This window comes from Lissotriton helveticus, chromosome 7, assembly GCF_964261635.1.
Source record: "Lissotriton helveticus chromosome 7, aLisHel1.1, whole genome shotgun sequence".
In the NCBI taxonomy this organism is placed as follows: Eukaryota; Metazoa; Chordata; class Amphibia; order Caudata; family Salamandridae; genus Lissotriton; species Lissotriton helveticus.
This window is the reverse complement of record NC_136068.1, coordinates 1495848185-1495866456: the sequence shown is the minus strand read 5'-3', so window position 1 is coordinate 1495866456 and position 18272 is coordinate 1495848185. Positions and strand designations below refer to the sequence as shown.

Sequence of the window (18272 nt, the reverse complement as noted above, 5' to 3'; positions counted from 1 at the left end):
GATGGTGATGGTGGTTCTGCCATGGAAGAGTTGGGAAGGTGTGATGGAGAGGGTTATGCCATGAGCTGTTTTCCTGGTGGCTGAGACGGTAAGTAGGGTTAGAAATGCTTTTCTCCATTGGGCTATGCGTGAGGTGTGGAAGATGAAATCAGTGTTCAGGGCTCCATTGCCCGGTGAGAAGTAGGAGTCGGCAACGGGTGTTTCAGGGTGCGACCTCAGGAAGCTATGTTTAAAATGTTTAGCTGCTTTTTTGGTGAGAGCGGGAGGGTAATTGATTCTGTATGTGTGCTTACCGATGAGATCCATGTTAGGATGGCTGTAAGGATGGGTGTGGGAGAAAAGACGACAGTAATCAGTCAGCCGTTGGCTAAAGGGCACAGGAGTGACGTTAGTGAGTGGTCAAAAGTAGCAAAAAGAATAGAGGTAGCAGTCGAAGCAGTCCTAGGTCAAGCAGTGCGTAGATGCAGCTTACACAATGTACAATATTTGAGAGGTAGCAAACCAGTTAGGTGGAGCCAAATTGACACATCATAATGTACGAAATAGCAGCGGAGTAGTCCAAGTGTCGAGAGTGGCTGGGTGCAGTTGGCATGAGGTAAGCGAGATAGATGAGGTAGTACTCAGTGATACAGTGAGATGAAAGTAGTATACAATAATAACCATATAGTTGAGGTAGATAACAGTGTAAATGAGGTAATAATCAGTGAACCAAATAGTTGAGGTAGCTATCCGTGAGTGATAGGGATCACAGTGATATAGGTGCAACTTACAACATATACAATATACAAATAGGACTAAACTACTAATGAAATTACTAGATCCAATATAGGTGCAGACGAATTACAGCAATGAACATTATGGCACTGGTGGGCAGCCGATAGAATATGAGGTAGCAGTCAGTGCCCTGTCGATGGGGAAAAGTGACAAAGGGTGTAGGTTACATTCTAACACACACTCTTTCTGGAGGCTATTTTGTTGGCCAATATGATCCAGACAGAGATGGCACGCTTCTGAACACAACCTTACCCATTTCACTCAAGCGAATTTCACAAAGAGCGAATTCTCTACCCGGTGGTCTATGGTACGATCAATATAGAAGCTCAGCGCTTGTTTGGGGTCCAAACGGTGAAGCCTCTCCTCCTTATAGGGATGAGTTGGACCATGAATGCCTGGTAGGGTGGTGGTTTCACCAACGTGGAACAGTGTCACATCTTTCTGAAGAAAGGATGCACTAGTTCGAGGATCCAGCTTATTGGGGGAAGGTAGTGGTGTACAAAGGATTAACACACCGAGCCTCACTCACATGTTGTGCCAAGGTAATAGCGGTGAGGAACACAGCCTTCAATGGTAAAAAGCTGCAAGGAGAAGCAGTGGAGCAGCTCGAATGGCATGTACATCAGATATGTAAGGAAGAGACTGAGGTCCAACTGGGGCAACAACAGGAGAAGGGGGAAATATGTTGTAGTCCTTTCCAAAAACGAATAGCAACAAGTGGCTTAAACAATGAGGGCTAATCAGGCAAGGGTAAGAAGGCAAAAAGGCTGAAATATAACCTATAGCTATGCCCAAAACAAGACCTTGCCCTGCAGGAGGTTCGCTGTATTCTGGAGATGGTTGACGACTGCCTGGGTCAAACATCTTCAAAGCTGAAGTAGGGGAAGACTGGCACCTTTGACCTTTGAAGGTGTACTGTCATAATTTTCGTGAACACCCGAGGGATGCCTGATGAGACCAAAGAGGAGCACAGAGAACTGAAAATACTCCTCTCCCACCACAAACCGCAGGTAGAGCTGATGGGCCAGCAGGACGGAAATATTGAAATAAGAGTTCCATAGGTCCAAAGCCACCATCCAGTCTTCAGAGTCGAGAGCAAACAAGGCCTGGCCAGAATGAGCATTTTGAATTTCTCCTTACGGAGGAAGGAGTTGAGAGGTTGCAGATCTAGACTAGGCCAAAAACTTCCCACCTTTCTTGGACACCAGAAAGTAGCAAGAATAACACCCACGGTCTACTTCTGGCATTGGCACCCTTTCAACATCCTCTTTGGCCTAAAGGGCTTGCACTTCCTGCCACAAAATGGAGATCTGGTCATCTGTCAGTCGCTGGATGGACAGTGGAAGGTGCAGCAGTGAAGAAAGGAAGGCTAAGGCATAACCTTTGTTGACAATCTGTCAGAAGTGATTGCCAGGACAGAAACTGTGGAATCAGCCTCCCACGGTGTAGCTGTGAACCCGTAATGTACACTAAAGAAGTTGGGCAGGTGCGGCTGTGGGGGGAGGAAGGTCAGTGTACTGAGTGGCATGCTGACATTGGCTGAGGGTGCAGAGGGCACCTAGGCCTCTCCTGCAAAACTGCTGGATTCTGTGCCGGGGTGGGACGGGCTGGCAGTAAGGGACTCCTCGGCATAGTCACGTAAGGAACGGTGGAATTGGGGCAGCTGGCGAGGCTGGGCAGAGAGATCCCCAGAGATCGAGTAGTAGCCCTACTCCCCTTGAAATGGGAAGAAAAGGTCTTTGAGAGACAAGGAAAGCTCCGGGTCTGCATCTGGTGGCGCAAAAAGTCAGGACTAACAACCGTGTGCAGGAGTGGTGCCTATATAGGCTTTGTATGTCATTTCCAGAGCAGAATGGCATCAGTGCGGAGGCAATGGGCGCCACGTTCCGGCGAGCAGAGGTACTATGGAAAAAAATCCTGATCCAGTCGGACGCATGGGGAATATTCAAAAGCTGCGTCTAGAAGTCTCTTTTAGAAAGAAAATGTTACTTCCTCTGTAGGCATGTTTAGTCCGGACGTGTGAACGCTGTTTTTCTTCGAGAAATCTTCTCGAGTCATGAGGTAGTGTAACTCCACAGTTTACTGGTAATGTGCATGGACATCGGCTCCATTGTTAGATTGTTTTCTGTAAGGCAGGTGAGGATGGAGATGGAGGGCAGGGATACAAAAGAGAGAGAGAGACGACCATGCAGGAAAAGTAAGGATGAGTAATGACTGCAACAGCCAGAGGCTTCCAGGGAGGAGGGTGGGCACATTTGAATCTACAGCACTACATGCTACAAACAGATGCTTAAAGGGTAAATACCTTTTTCCATTCAAGGTGTGTGTGGCAGTAGATGCACATGCTATGCACAGACTGTAAAGCAGACCTCCAATAAGTGGTGGCTTGCCTGCAAGTGTTGTAGTAGTCCTAAAAAGCATACAGAGTACAGCCTGGCCAACACTGACCAGCTGATGTGCTAGATCATCCACTCAAGTGTTTAATGAGAGTATGTAGTGTAGACCAGGTAGCTACTTTAAAGAGGTCAGCTATGGGAATGTTCCTCACGAAGGCCACAGAGGCCACCTTTTCATGTACAAAATGGGCTTTGGAAGAAATAGGCAAAGTCCGCTTGGATTTTGCATAACATGTTTGGGGACATTGGACTACCCATCTGGCAATGCCTGATTTTGACAGAGCCCTCCATTCATGAGGTTTATAAAAAGCAACAAAGAGCTATTGAGTTTATTGAAAGGATTTTGTTATACCTACAAAGTACATGAGGGCTCGCGTAACATCTAAAGAATGATGAGCCCGTTCTGCAACAGGGTCAGGTTGGAGGAAGAAAACCGGGAGTTCTATAGACTGGTTAAGGTGGAAGGGAGAGACCACCTTAGAGAGGAATCTCGGGTTAGTGTGAAGGACCACCCTATTCCTGTGACCCTGAAAAAAAGGTTCTTTCAATGTTAAAGCCTGGAGCTTACTGACACGTCTGAGTGAGGAGATCGAAACAAGAAATGCCACCTTCCAGAAGAGGAATTAAAGGGGGCAGGAATGGGGGGGGGCTCGCAAGAAGAGAGGACACAAATCTTCTGAGAACAATGTTGAGATTCCACAAAGGGCCGGGAGGCCCCGTGGAGAATAACCCTTTTGAGACCCTCCATAAACGCTTTGATCAAAGGAATTTTATAGAGGGATAGGTGTTGTCTATTTTTGAGATAGGCAGCCGCTGCGGCTAAGTGGAGCTGAATGGAGAGGAACACTAGTCCACAGGTCTGCAGTTGCAGGAGGTAGCAGACAATATCCTGGTCGCTAGTTGCTAAGGGGTCAATGTGTTTCGATAGTCAAAAGTGGGCATACAATTCCATTAGGCACCGTAGCAGGCTCGATTAGCAGGCCTGCATGCTTCCTTACGAATGTTCATATATTCAGGAGGAAGGTAGAGATAACCAACCTCTAAGACCTCAAGTGCCAGATTGCAAGGTTGAGTATCTTGCTGTTGGGGTGACTGATTTCTCTATGCTTCCATGTGAGAAGGCCTGGCTTTCTGGGAAGCCACTTGTGTGGAACCACTGAGAGCTAGAGGAGAGTGGTGAACCACGGCTGGCTGGCCCAGGTGGGAGCCAACAGGATGAGGGTGAGAGACGTCTGCTGAAGCCTCTGTACTACAAACGGAAGGAGAAGGAGAGGCAAATATCTCTGACCAGTTCAACCATGCCCAAGACTGTTGGAACCTGGAAGTTTGAGCATTTTGTGCCTTGCCGCTTTTGTAATGCGACCCACAGCCTCTCCTGCTATCAAGAACAGGCCCCCTTCCTGTCTCCCCTCCTTTTTGGTGGGAATACAGGTGGGAAACATTAGCCAGCCCAGAAGGTGTGCCCACCTCTAGCAACCCCACCCCTCAGGTGGGGGAGGCGAGGTTAAGCCCACTCCTCAGTGCCCGCCATCTTGCAGAGGGCAGGCACTCTCCAATAAGGGTTAGGGATTGTACGCACTCCCCCACGTGGAGTGAACACACAAAGGGTGTAGTCACCCTAAGGTCAGTAGCCCATTGCTACTGACCTCGAGATCCCTAAAACGCCCCCTAAATACAGTATTTAGGGAGCAGCCCTCAACCAAGAAGACAGATTCTTGCCACCTACGAAGAAGAAGGACGAAAGAAGACGCCCAGCAGAGGAAACTGCAGAGAAGAACTGACTTGGCCCCAGCCCTACCGGCCCCGTCTACAGTATCTAGAGATCCAGCAGCAAAGGTTACCGTGTCCTGCAGCCAGTGACCTCTAGAACCTCTGGGAGGACTGACTGCCTTCAACAAGGACCGGATCTCCTGTGAACAGCAGCTCTGTTCAAAAGAAACTCCTAAGACAGACTACGAGCCTGTTAAGGACAAAGAAACCAGACGCCTGGAACAACCACTGCACCCTACACCTACGGCCCAGATCCGGGTTGTCCACCGGTCCCAGGAGGGTCCCCCAGCACTCCAGAGTATGAGTCCACCATGGGTTGACCGCTCTAGGACTCCCCAACGTCGCCTGCAGCCTCTGTGTGCTAACTCAGATCCCCCTTTGCCCTGAGCCTAACACCAGGGGTTGGCTCCCACAACCTTGTGGCCTGCTCGTGAGCAGCCATCAACCGGAGGCCCCCTAACCCCATTGGATGACATTGGGCCTCAGCACTCTGCACCCAGCCATTCTAGTGCCGCTGAGGGTGATGTGAGAGTGCGCCCCCGACCCTGGGGGCACCTTGATTCTAACCCCAGAATACCTACTCCCACAAATCAGTACTTACCTGCAAACCGTTAACTTCATTTTTCTCCATAGGACTAAATTGACTGTTTTCCCTTGAAAAGTGTTCTTAGTGTGGAGTTGGTTTGTATGGAACATCGAAAAACTGCCTATGTACTAAAAGTGTATTGCTTACATTTTGTCTAGGAAATGTAGAACTGTGATATCTAGTCATATCACACTGATTAGCAAAAGTAATCTAGAATGTAATCTGAAAAAAATAGTACATAGTAATCTGAAAAGTAATTTTGAAACCTTGACTTATCTGGAATTCAATCAACTGCATTTGAACCGGTTTTCAATTGCAAAACATTGCATACATTTTTTAAAAGCATTTATTTCACTTACCTGCACAAGACTTGCCTTGGTTCTTTGAAATAAAACAATAATATTTTTGATACAAACAAACTGAGTCTGTGACATCATTTGCTGCCTGAGTGTGTACAACAAATCCTCAACACTACCCTCTGATACAGCCTTACTGCTCGTCCACACTACCACAAATAGAGAGTAAGGTGCTATCTACTTTTACCTCTGCCTACCTTTGGGCTTGCACTGGACTCTGTGCACACTAAACCTACATTTTGGTATAGTATATACAGAGCCAGCTTCCTACAAGGACTTGTTGCATCCTGCTGAGGACGTCTGCAAAGCTGATGTCCACCTCCAGCAGGTACCCAGTCAGCAGATGGATCTTGTGGTGGAGAGCCCAGCGCCAAATGGTCTGAGTGAATTGAGAGAGCTGTGGAGAACGAGTGCCACCCTGATTCTGAAGGTAGTACATGGCTGTCATGTTGTCAGTCCAGATAAGGACTACCTTGCCCACAATGTGGCAGACGAAGGCCCTCAGGGATAGGTGGACGGCTAACATCTCCAGGTAACTGATGTCGAGACCCTAATGACTGGGTTCCCACTGACCATGGATAGTCAGGTTCTGTGAAAGCTCCTCCCCTCCGTGAGAGAGGTGGCCGTTGTAATGGTAATCTGCAGAACACGATAAACACCACTCCTGCAACAAATTGTTGGTGTTCCACCATTGCAGACAGTAATATGTGCGGCGGCTGATCAACACCAGTGTATCCCACTAATCCTTTGATTAAGATCATTGATGAATTAGGTATTCTTGAAGCAGATGCATGTGTAACCAGGCATGGGGGAACTATGGCGATGCAGGAGACCTTCATTTCAAGGAGGTGTATGACTGTCAAATCTTGAGTTGCCCTCTTTATCAACTACTCGTCCAGCTAAGGGAATGCATGGATGCCCTAGCATCACAGGTGCGCTGCTACTACTGCTAATCATTTTGTAAACACTCTGAGTGCAGTGGTGGCACCGAAAGGCAAGACTTGAACTGATAGCGTTTGCCACGTACCTGAAACCGGAGGTAGTAACAATGTGCTGGATGAATCGAGATGTGGAAGTAGGCGTCTTTGAGAAAAAGGTTGCCTCTCTGCAGCAGTTTAATGACATCCTGTAGAGTGACCATGTGGAAGTGTTCTAACAACAGGATGCATTTGTTGGGGTACCTGAGGTCCAGGATGGGCCTGAGGGACTAGCCTTTCTTGGGAATGAGGGAGGACACCCTGTGTGTTTAAGGTGCAATGGCACTGACTTTATGGTGTCCTTGAGAAGGAGCGGTCAACTCTTCCTGATGCTGGTGTTGATGATGCAGGGAGAGGGCATATTTGCAGTGTGGAATATTGGGAGGAGTGGAAACGAGATTCAAATAATAATCGTACTGGAAGATATTGAATACCTACTGGTCTGAGGTGACCTGTTGCCAAGTGGGAAAGAAACCTTGACATCAACGCCCAACAGGTGTTGAGTGATTGGGGAGAAGGAAGGGCAAGTCACTGCTTTGTGAGGGAAGTTCCCTTGAGGGAACCTCCCTTGCCACTACCTTTGGAGCGGTTGCCCCGACCGCCAAATGGAACCAAGAGAAGTAGGTGTTTGAAGGGCACCATGGCCTTGGCGTTCATCCATGTCGTCCCAGTGGGCCCGGAGATATCAAGAAATTAGGCCAATGGAGTTGGCGTTGCAACAGTGGTTGGTGGACTGCGACAAGATTTCCAGCTACGTCAATATGCTTACTTTCCTTGTCTGGCGGTGGCGCATCACTGGTACCCTGTGCGTTGGCTCGTTTGTAAGCCATATGCACCACCAATGAGTTCGAAGGGAGCTGCCCCCTGATTTAGAGTGGATCAGAAAGGGAGGTCTTGTATTTTTTGCCTACCCAAGTTTTAACTGTCTCCCTTAAGTTGTCAGAGGCCGGTTTCGCGTCTTTCAGCAGTAGGAGCTACTGCCTGGAACGTTGTTGGAGGAGAGAGTGAGCAGTAGGAAATCCTCCTTTATGGCATCCTATGCATGTCAACCTTATGGAATGAGGTCGTACTACCAAGGAACTTATAATAGGTCAGTGTCATCTGTGTCATCTGGGGGTGAGGGACGGGAAAGGTAGAGACGGGGGGTCTGTGTAACCTGGATGGTCCACATCACATGAATCCCAGCGGCCAACCTGCAGGGGCATGTTATATGGGTCCCCTGAACCATGCTCCACAAAGTCAAAATGTGGCGAGCCCTTTGGCGTTTATGGAGGTTAGCACGGAGAGATGGTTGGGAAGGCGAGAGCTGAGGCAGGGGGTGCTGCGGGATGGCTGAGGCTGTGGAAGAGGGCTCGAAGCCTATTCATGCCACTTCTGCTGCTGGGCAGTGGTGGAAGCTCAAGAGTTGCCTCTAAGCTGAGCTGCTTCTTGGATGTCTGCGTGGAGGACTGCAGTGGCTGAGCAAGGATCAATCTCATGTGAGGATGGATCATAATGTGTTGCTGGCGGGCGTAAAGTCCGTCCTGCAGCTTCTGGAGGACAGGTTAGCAGACGGAGGATGCCGGTTTCAGTGCAGAGGATTTCGGTGCTGGCGCAAGGGTTGTTGGTGCCAAGCGGGCTTTGATGCTGAAGTTTCCGGTTCTAAAGAGCATTTAGGTGCTGAGGTGGAGGCAGTCAGAGCAGAGTGCATCTGGTTCAAGATATTCTCTGGCGCTGAGCCATAGCTGGACAGGGTGTCCAAAGCAGATGTTCGATGTGAACCATGGCGCGAAGGCAGTAGTGGCCCGGAGGCTTTCCTCTGAGCCTCGAGGGCAGCTGTCTGGTCCCTCAAAATGAGAGCACTGTTAAGGTGACAGGGACATATACTCACGACGAGGTGAGCGGGGAAGGAGGTCTTCAATCACTAGGTCAGAGCTGGAACTTGCGTCAGGCGAGTAGGCTTCTCCACAGCTGCTGGCCGTTCTGGTGGATTTTCCCTCTCAGGGTTCTCGTGCCGAAGAGATCTTGGGTGTTGTCTCCGCTTCTGCGTGACAGTTCCAAAGGACGAGTCAGTTAGTCTCGAAATGTCTTTTTGGAATGGAAGCAGTGGCAGGTGTCTCAGGAGGTCTTGTCATGCTCAGGCAAGAGACAGGTTACCAACCTTATGGGAGATTGGCCCAGGGGTATTAAGCGTGACACCAAGGACAGTAACAAAAAGGCATCTGTTCCATCACAGGCAAGACATGGCGATCATGGAGTAAATAGACCAGGGGGGCCCTGAGAGGCGAGACCCCTCTGGAGGGGTCGAAGTCGGCCCAATCCCTGCCACGAATAAAGTTGCACACGTCGAGAAGATGTGAAAAAAGGCGATGGCAAACAATACCAATGGAAGGGAGAGGAACCGAAAAGAACACAGCGACTGCGTCGATCCAGAGCTTGGTAACACACGTCCGAACCAGATAGTAGAAAGAAAACAATGGAGACGATGCCCATACGCTTTATTAGTAAGAGGTGGAGTCACACTACTTTGTGACTTGAGAAGACTTCTTCGAAGTAAAACAACTTGCACCCATCCGGGTCCAACACTACATAGGAATATGCACAACATGTGTATCTACAGCCACGCATGCCTCCAACACATACTACAGACTTTATTCTGGTTCGCCACAGAAATGTACTATCACAGAACAGCACAACTTAAATGCTATGTTCCCCAAACTCTTCCCCGACATGAGACATTGTTTTGCAAGCTGGCCCTACGGTCGTCAAATGTGTCATCTTTAAATTGGTTGATGAAGGGATGAATTGTTCTTTTTTGTTGAATTTAGGATGCCTGGTTAAATAGAGTGCTTCAGCTATACAGCCCGAAAGTACTGTTATTTGGTGTGTAATGATCATGTAGCCATGTACAAACATATGAATCAGATGGTGGAAAAAACAAGAGTCTGAGCTCCAGTACATTGTGGGTTATAAGGGAGGAATAATAAGTCAATTCTGAACCAAAACACCCTCTTTGAAGAAAAACGTTTAGCAAAGTAAGAGCCTAACACTAGATGGTAGAAGTGTGAACAGCATAGAATCTACAGTAGCACATGTTACAAACCTGTTATTAATATTACCCAGATAAAAGTACAATTCATTGACGTTGAAAGGTTGGCAGGCTGAGTTGTTCTTGCCAGGATTTAAACCTGGACTAGCAGACCGCAACATACCAGCACTGAGTAGTTTAATGTCAGATTGTAAAGAATCTCATTAGAAAGGTGGAAAACAATTATATCAGCACTGTTTACAAAAATGGTGGGGGCAGGCAAGGTGGTTGTGGTATAAATGTAATAGTTACTGGACTGAAGATCTGTGAATACTGTTTACATACATAAGGCTTATGTATCATCCTCAATGGGTCCTACTCAAAAATTTCCCAGAGCATACTTTAGAAGAACCCATAATTCCTTCCTCCCGCTCCCACTTCTCAAATCCCAACATACCTTGCTGGCCATTGCAGGTGGCTGGCTCCAACCGTGCAGCTGTACTCTACCATGCTCTTTCCAAATGTGGGCACGAATCTGGCGATAGTGTTCACGCTTCTGCTGCCGGAGTGACACAGCCTTGTCGTCTCCACTACAACAGAGCAAATTCAGCAGATGAAGAGCTTTCTTTCATGCAGTAGGAATACAGTATTTGAGGAGGCTAGTAGGGATGCGCATACGTGGAGGACAGGGAGGAGGCACTACTCGGATAGTTGTGAGCTTACTAAAAATGTTATCTGTCCCTTATCCATGAGAACATTACTTTTTATGACTACGTGTCATATTATGAAACCTTTATCTTGTTTTCGACAAACCGTAGCCTGGAGAGCTGGTGCTACCATGATCAAAAATGTACGTCAAGTCACCATAAAATAGTTTAGAAGCAAAGCAATGGAGAAAGGCAACTGTTTCACAGATAATAAGAGTGAGTCGAATGGCGTACACCCTGGATTACCAATCAAAGGAAATTAATACAAATCATAAGAAAATAACTTATATCTATTAAGCAAACCGCATTAGAGACAGTTCAAAATATCATCTTGAAGAATTATCAGAAGAATTTTAAGCAAAGGAGGCGTATTATCCTGATTCCACCAAGTTTTGGTACTGTCCTTATTCTGCATTTTAAATTAAGGGTCTAGTCTCTACCTCAGTATTATACAGGAAGCAATGCAGGCATCATTTCCTTTATGTATTTCCATACACATCTCTTCCCCAAAGCACTACCCTAGTCTATCATGTTCACACCAGAGTGCAAGCCACCATGGGTTGGGCTGTGTAGTGCTAGCAAATAGGCAAACTTTGTTAAAACAATCTCAAACAGTAAATTACCCGAGGGAGGCTGCCTGGACATTAAGTCTATTTCCTTCTGTCAACTTCTAGCAATAACTTACTCTACATGCGGAGATGTACGTGGATGGAACGCCAAGGAGGGACTCGACCTGCCCCCGTTGCCCTTGCTGTCAGCATATGTGATGGAAGATGCAGAGCGAACCATGCGCATCCCAGGAGGGTTAGATTCATTTCTCTCAGCGGGCTCGTTTGAGTTGAACAAGCGGCTAAAGCTATCGCAAGATAAGAAGAAGGTTATTGGACAATCAACGAAAATCTCATGATAAATGAAAAGAGGCAGAAATGAAAAACAAGGCAATGTTTCTTTAGTAGGGCTAGTGGCAAAACTAACATCCTAAACAGTGGCTAATGTAACGTATGCTTTACAAGCATAAGTTTCAGAACTGTAGTTGCTACTAAAGAAAATAATCATATAGACTTCTTGCATGGTCTCACATAATAGCATAAAAAAGCACATCAGAAATTATCAGCAGAAAGTACAGTCACCATTAAAATAATTGTAATGGTCACAGATCTCTATAAATGTGATGTCTGGATGCATGAATTAGAACTTGATATCCTTAGATAGGCATTTGGTATAAATAAATGACATCTGGAAGAGTCTTTGTTAGTGGTCATTGACCATGCTTACCTAGCTAGGTGAGGGTGCTTAGCAGGATGAAGTTCATTAACAATGTACACAGATAACACGGAAAGTCTTTAATGGTAGGATAGCCACAGGTCCAAAGACTATTTCCATAATAGTACTTTTTTTTTCTGCCTACTTCTTTTCTGACAATGACTTAAAGCATGAGATGACTTGGTAGCCAATTAGTAGGTGGTAGCGGTAAACAACGTTTACCACAAAACTTTTTCCCCACAGGGAATTACAACGACCGCGTTTTAATTCTGCATACCATTACTCCGCAAGTCGGAACAACGACTTGCGGAGGGGGGGGGGGGAGGTGTTGGATTTAAAATTCAACACCTTCCCTAATGTCCACACAGACTGGAGTTGGAATAGTAAATTATACTATTCCAACATCCAGCATCCCCCCATCCCCCCTCTGCAAGTCGTTGTTACGACTTGCTGGGTAATGAATGGTATGCGGAATTATAACGCAGTCGTTGTAACGACCGCGTTGTAATTCCCTGCGGGGAAAAAGACTGCGTGATAACGTATATTGGGTGGTAGCAATTAACGAGTAGAGGACAGAGGCCATTCACTGTAGTATAATAGGCATCAAAGTTTAAGATTTGTAATAATCTGCTTATCATTCTGTTTCATATCTTATGAAACACAAGTTTGTGGACTTACAATGAGGTGCACATCTATTTCTGCATATAAAAATGCCTATGCTGTATAATTTAGAAATTCCAACAACAATCATGGCAGTAAAGAACAAGTTACTTACCTTCGGTAACGATATATCTGTAAGAAGCAGTAGTTAGTATTAGATTCCTTACCTTAGAATATCCCCAGGCGTCAGTCTGGATCCGGAAACTTTTGCGTAGCAGTACCCCTGCGCGCCGGTAGGCGTCGTCTGCAGGCGTCCCCTGCGGCTCCGCGTCGTCGGCGTCGTGCGCCGTGATGACGTCGCTGGAGTATATAGACGCCGCCTCCGCGCGCTGACGTCAGTTCTTTGCACACAGCTTTTCCGCGCCAGAACACGCAGAGCCATGTGAGAACTAACACTGGTGCCATTTGAAACTAGGGCCCTGAAAGGGATGTCCTTAACCCTAGGTATCAGTTCACAGAACGGGGAGGATGGGTGGGGCGGTAAGGAATCTAATACTAACTACTGCTTCTTACAGATATATCGTTACCGAAGGTAAGTAACTTGTTCATCTGAAAGAAACAGGTTAGTATTAGATTCCTTACCTTAGAATAGATACCCCAGCAATACCAACCCCGGTGGTGGGTCTGCGAACCAATACAAACCTACACCAGAAAGTCCTGGAGGACCGAACGGCCAAAGAAGCCATCCCTCCGGACTTGACTGTCCAGGCAGTAGTGCCTCGCAAAGGTGTGCAGCGAGGCCCACGTAGCCGCCTGGCAAATGTCCTGCAAAGGGACTCCCCGGCCCAGGGCAGTAGTAGCCGCCGTGGCCCGAGTGGAATGGGCCCTCAGCCCAACAGGAGGCTCCTTCCGAGCCAAAGAGTAGCATGCTTTGATGCACAGGACGACCCACCGAGAGATGGTTCGTTTCTGTACCGCCCTTCCCTTCTTCTCACCCACGTAGCCAACAAACAGTTGGTCATCCACCCGGAACTGGCATGTGCGATCCATATAAAATGAAAGCGCACGTTTTGGGTCCAGACGATGGAGCCGCTCCTCATCTTTTGAAGGATGCGGAGGCGGGAAGAAGGAGGGTAAGGTGATGGACTGCCCGATGTGAAAAGCAGAAACTACTTTGGGCAGGAAAGAAGGCCTAGTCCTAAGAACCACCTTGTCAGGATGGACGGACATGAAAGGAGGTTTGACAGAAAGAGCCTGGAGCTCACTCACTCTCCTGGCAGAGGTGATGGCAACCAGGAAGGCCGTCTTTAAAGTGAGAAGACGGAGAGGACAGGAATGAAGCGGCTCAAAGGGAGCACACATCAAGAATGTCAGAACCAGGTTCAAGTCCCACTGAGGCATCACGAACGGAACAGGTGGATACATGTGCGTGATGCCTTTCAAGAATCTCAGTACAATAGGGGACTTGAATAAAGATGGCTGATCAGGTAGCCTTAAGAAGGCGGAAAGGGCAGAAAGGTAGCCCTTGATAGTGCCCAGAGCAGAGCCCTGCTGGGCAAGAGAAAGAAGGAAGAGGAGAACCTCGGAAAGAGGGGCAGAAAGGGGATCCACAGCCTTTGCTGTGCACCATGCCACAAATCTGTTCCACCGGCAGGCGTATACCGACTTTGTGGAGGGACGCCTGGCTGCCAGAATCACATCACAGACTTCAGGAGGCAAGTCGAATGGCCTCAACTGTCGCCGCTCAATCTCCACGCATGGAGGTGGAGGCTGGACAGGTTCGGGTGGAGGACCGTCCCCTGCTGCTGCGACAGAAGGTCCTCCTGAAGAGGCAGGCGGATCGAGGGACCGACTGACATGCTGAGTAGCTCGGGATACCAGTATCTTCGAGCCCAGTCCGGAGCCACAAGGATAACTTGGGCCCGGTCGCGCCTGATCTTCTTCAGCACTCTGGGCAGAAGTGGTATAGGCGGAAAGGCGTACAACAGACCGCAACTCCACTCGCGCCGAAAGGCGTCGCCGAGCGAGTGCCGTCTTGGAAACTCCAACGCGCAAAACTGATGACATTGCGCGTTCTCTTCTGTGGCGAATAGATCTAACCAAGGCTCTCCTCATTGCTGAAAGAGGCCGTTCGCCACGTCCGAGTTCAGACGCCATTCGTGATCCACCGAGCACCGACGGCTGAGTTCGTCCGCCCTGGCGTTCAGAGAACCTGCCAGGTGTTGAACCGTCAGAGTCACGCCCTGACGTTCCAGCCATTGCCAGAGGCGCAGAGCCTCCTGGCAAAGGGTCCACGACCCCACACCGCCCTGTTTGTTGCAGTACCACATGGCGGTGGTGTTGTCCGTGAACACCTGCACTACACTCCCGTTGACAAAGGGGAGGAATGCCTTCAGTGCTAGGCGAATCGCCCGCAGCTCCAACATGTTGATATGGAGGCGGGACTCCGCCGGAGACCAGATGCCTCTGATCTCCGCCTCTCCCAAGTGGCCACCCCAGCCCTGGAGGGACGCGTCCGTCACAACTACGTGCTCCGGTTGGGGAAGGGAGAGGGATCTGCCTATGACCCAATCGCGGTCCGTAAGCCACCACTGCAACTGTCTCGCAGCGCCCTCCGAGATCAGGACATGGTCGGACAGGTTGCCCTGATGCTGGGCCCACTGAAACTTCAGGTCCCACTGCAGAGCCCGCATCCGCCACCTGGCGTGATGCACCAGTAGGATGCAGGAGGCCATCAGCCCCAGAAGCCGCAGCGTCAACCTGACCGAAACCCGGGATAACGGCTGAAAGATGAGAATCAGAGCCTGAATATCCCAGACCCGCCGTTCCGGAGGATAAACCCGAAACTGCGCCGAGTCGAGAACCGCTCCGATGAAAAGGAGCTTTTGAGAGGGACACAGGTGTGATTTCGGCACATTGATGGAAAACCCCAGCTCGTGCAGGAGGTCTGCCGTCATCTGAAGGTGGTGGACGACTGTTTGGGGCGAGCCCGCCTTCAACAACCAGTCGTCGAGGTAGGGGAAGACTGAAACCCCTAACCGGCGCAGATGAGCCGCGACCACCGCCATCACTTTCGTGAACACCCGTGGGGCGCTGGTAAGGCCGAATGGGAGCACGATAAACTGAAAGTCCTCGTGGCCTACCGTGAACCGCAGGTAACGCCGGTGGGCCGGCAGGACGGGGATGTGAAAATACGCATCCTGCAAGTCCAACGCTACCATCCAGTCTTGTGGGTCTAGAGCAGCCAAGACCTGAGCCAAAGTCAACATCTTGAACTTCTCCTTCCGGAGGAAGCCGTTGACGCTCCGTAGGTCCAAGATAGGACGCATGCCTCCTTTGTCCTTCTTGGGCACCAGAAAGTAGTGGGAGTAGCAACCACACCCTACTTCTGGCCCAGGAACGCGCTCGATGGCCCCCTTGGCCAAGAAGGCCGTAACTTCCTCCTGCAGAAGTGTCAAGTGGTCCCCCGACACACGGTGGTTCTGCGGTGGCATGGCTGGAGGAGTGGACTCGAAGGGGAGGGAGTAGCCCCTTCGGACGAGCTGCAGCACCCACCTGTCCGATGTAATCGCGCGCCAGCGGGAGTGGTGATGGCGAACCCTGCCACCCACTGGCGTCACATGGGCCCGAAAGCTCGGACTAGGAAGATTTGGAGGCTGCTGCGTGGGGAGGTGTGGACTGACCTCGCCACTGTCCTCTACCGCCACCACGGCGGAATCCACGGCCGCCACCGCGCTGGGGAGCGTTCTGCGGCGCGTGGCTGGCAGCACGTGTGGGACCGCCCCTTCCTTGGCCACGAAAGGGGCGAAACGAACCCGTTTGCTGGCGCTGGGTCGAAAGACCCAAGGACTTGGCCGTGACCCTGGAGTCCTTGAAGCGCTCAAGCGCGTTGTCCGCCTTGTCACCGAACAGGCGACTGCCATCGAAAGGCATGTCCATGAGGGCATTCTGGACATCCGGCGAGAAGTTGGCGGATCTCAGCCAGGCATGGCGACGAATCGCCACCGTCGTGGACATAGCCCGTCCCAGCGAGTCGGTCGTGTCAAGACCACACCTTATCGAATACCTCGCCGCGTCCCGGCCTTCAACCAAGGCCTGGTTGAGCTTGTCCCGCACCTCCTGCGGGCATTGCGGCAGACACTCCGCGACCGTATCCCACAGAGAGTGGGTGTAGCGGCCCAAGAGGCATGCGGTATTGCAAGACCGCAGTCCAGCACTCAAAGACGAAAAGACCTTCTTGCCAAATTGGTCATATCGTTTCGATTCCCGATCGGGCGGGGCCGACGGGAATGCGGACTGGGAAGTGGAGGCCTGGATCACCAGACTCTCCGGGGAGGGATGGGTGGAGAGGAAGGCAGGGTCGTCCGAACATGGACGGTGACGCCTGGCAACGTTTCGGTCAACCGGTGCACCGGAAGCGGGCCTGGACCAGGTGCCCAAAAGGACATCCGTCAGTGCCTCATTAAACGGCAGCAGAGGCTCCTGTGGGCATGCCTGCGGTTTAAATACTTCGGTGAGGATGTTAGGTTTCACCTTAGCGACGGGGAGCTCAAGGCTCAAGGCCTTGGCAGCCCTCATCAGGACCACCGAATAGGCAGCCCCCGCCTCCGACGCCACAGGGGAAGGCGAGACAAACCCAGGGTTGGGCGACTCGTCCAGACCACTGGCATCACCTAAGTCACCTACCCAGTCCACGTCATACTGGCAGGCTCGTGACAAAGGGTCCTCAGACCCCTCCCAACCCTCTCCATAATCGTCCTCATCGCCATAGTTCGAGTCGACGATATAGACCGGCTCCTCGGAGCCAATGGGCCCCAACAGCGCCGGACTCGGCGTCGGACGATGCCGGTCCGACTCCGCGTCAGGAGTCAGAGAGGGAACGGGGGTGGCGCCGCGCGGCGCCGGGGACCCGACGCCGGCCGGAACCGACGGCGGAGTCACGGCGCCGCGCGGAGGCGGCACCACGGATTGCCCCAATGGAATCGGCGCCGGAGTGGCCGGTGGACCAGCCGGCGACGACCCTGAAGGGCCCAGCGGCGCCGGGGCCGGAGCCGCCGGCGGCGCCGGGTCCGGAGCACTCGGCGGCGTCGGAGCAGGTGCACCCGAACCGCTCGGGCCCCCAGACGGGACCGACGGCCCCGCAGGCGCCATAGGCCCCGCCGGAGGAGACATCGCCCTCATAGCCATGAGGAACTCCTCAATCTCCTCGCGCGACGCGCCTTCCCCAAGGACCGACGGGTATGGGGCAGACGGCGTCAGCGACCCACGCGGGGCCGCGGGGGTGGGGCCACCCGAACCCCCGGCCGCATCACGCGGGCGTCGGGGGGAGTCGGGGGTACGATGACGACGCCCCGACTTCTTGTGTCGCTTACCTGATGAACCGGAGGAATGGTGGCGACTCCCGGAGCGCTCATGGCGGCTCCGCGATCGTTCCCTCGACCGCTCCCTCGACCTCCGACCGGACCGGGACCGCTCTCGACGCGGGGCCGACACTCGGAGCTCGAGCAGCTTGCGGGACCGCTCCCGTCTAGCTTTACTAGTCAAGGCCCGGCAGTCGACGCAGGACTCCACGTCGTGGTCCGCGCCCAGACACCGGAGGCAGAGTCGATGGTGGTCGGTGACCGACATCATGCGGTCGCACCCGTCGCAACTCTTAAACCCGGGCATCCTACCGGCACCTGAAGAAAGAGTTAGAGTTAACAAAAACTTGGTCAAAAGACCGGAGTACTGCTCTTCGGATCTGCGCTAACTGGCGCGGAAAAAAGAAGAACTGACGTCAGCGCGCGGAGGCGGCGTCTATATACTCCAGCGACGTCATCACGGCGCACGACGCCGA

The 18272-nt window shown here is 51.0% G+C and overlaps 1 protein-coding gene across 2 annotated transcripts in view; it reads right to left on the bottom strand.

The window, feature by feature from the left end:
- Window positions 1–18272, bottom strand: part of LOC144770421 (C-Jun-amino-terminal kinase-interacting protein 4-like) — a 1040418-nt gene that overhangs the window by 343662 nt on the left and 678484 nt on the right. For both annotated transcript variants that reach the window (XM_078654929.1, XM_078654928.1), the window contains exons 15-16: window positions 11259–11429; window positions 10324–10456 (exon numbers count right to left, since the gene is read on the bottom strand). In XM_078654929.1, coding sequence (XP_078511055.1) covers window positions 10324–10456; window positions 11259–11429 — 304 coding nt within the window. The remainder of the gene's footprint in view (window positions 1–10323; window positions 10457–11258; window positions 11430–18272) is intronic.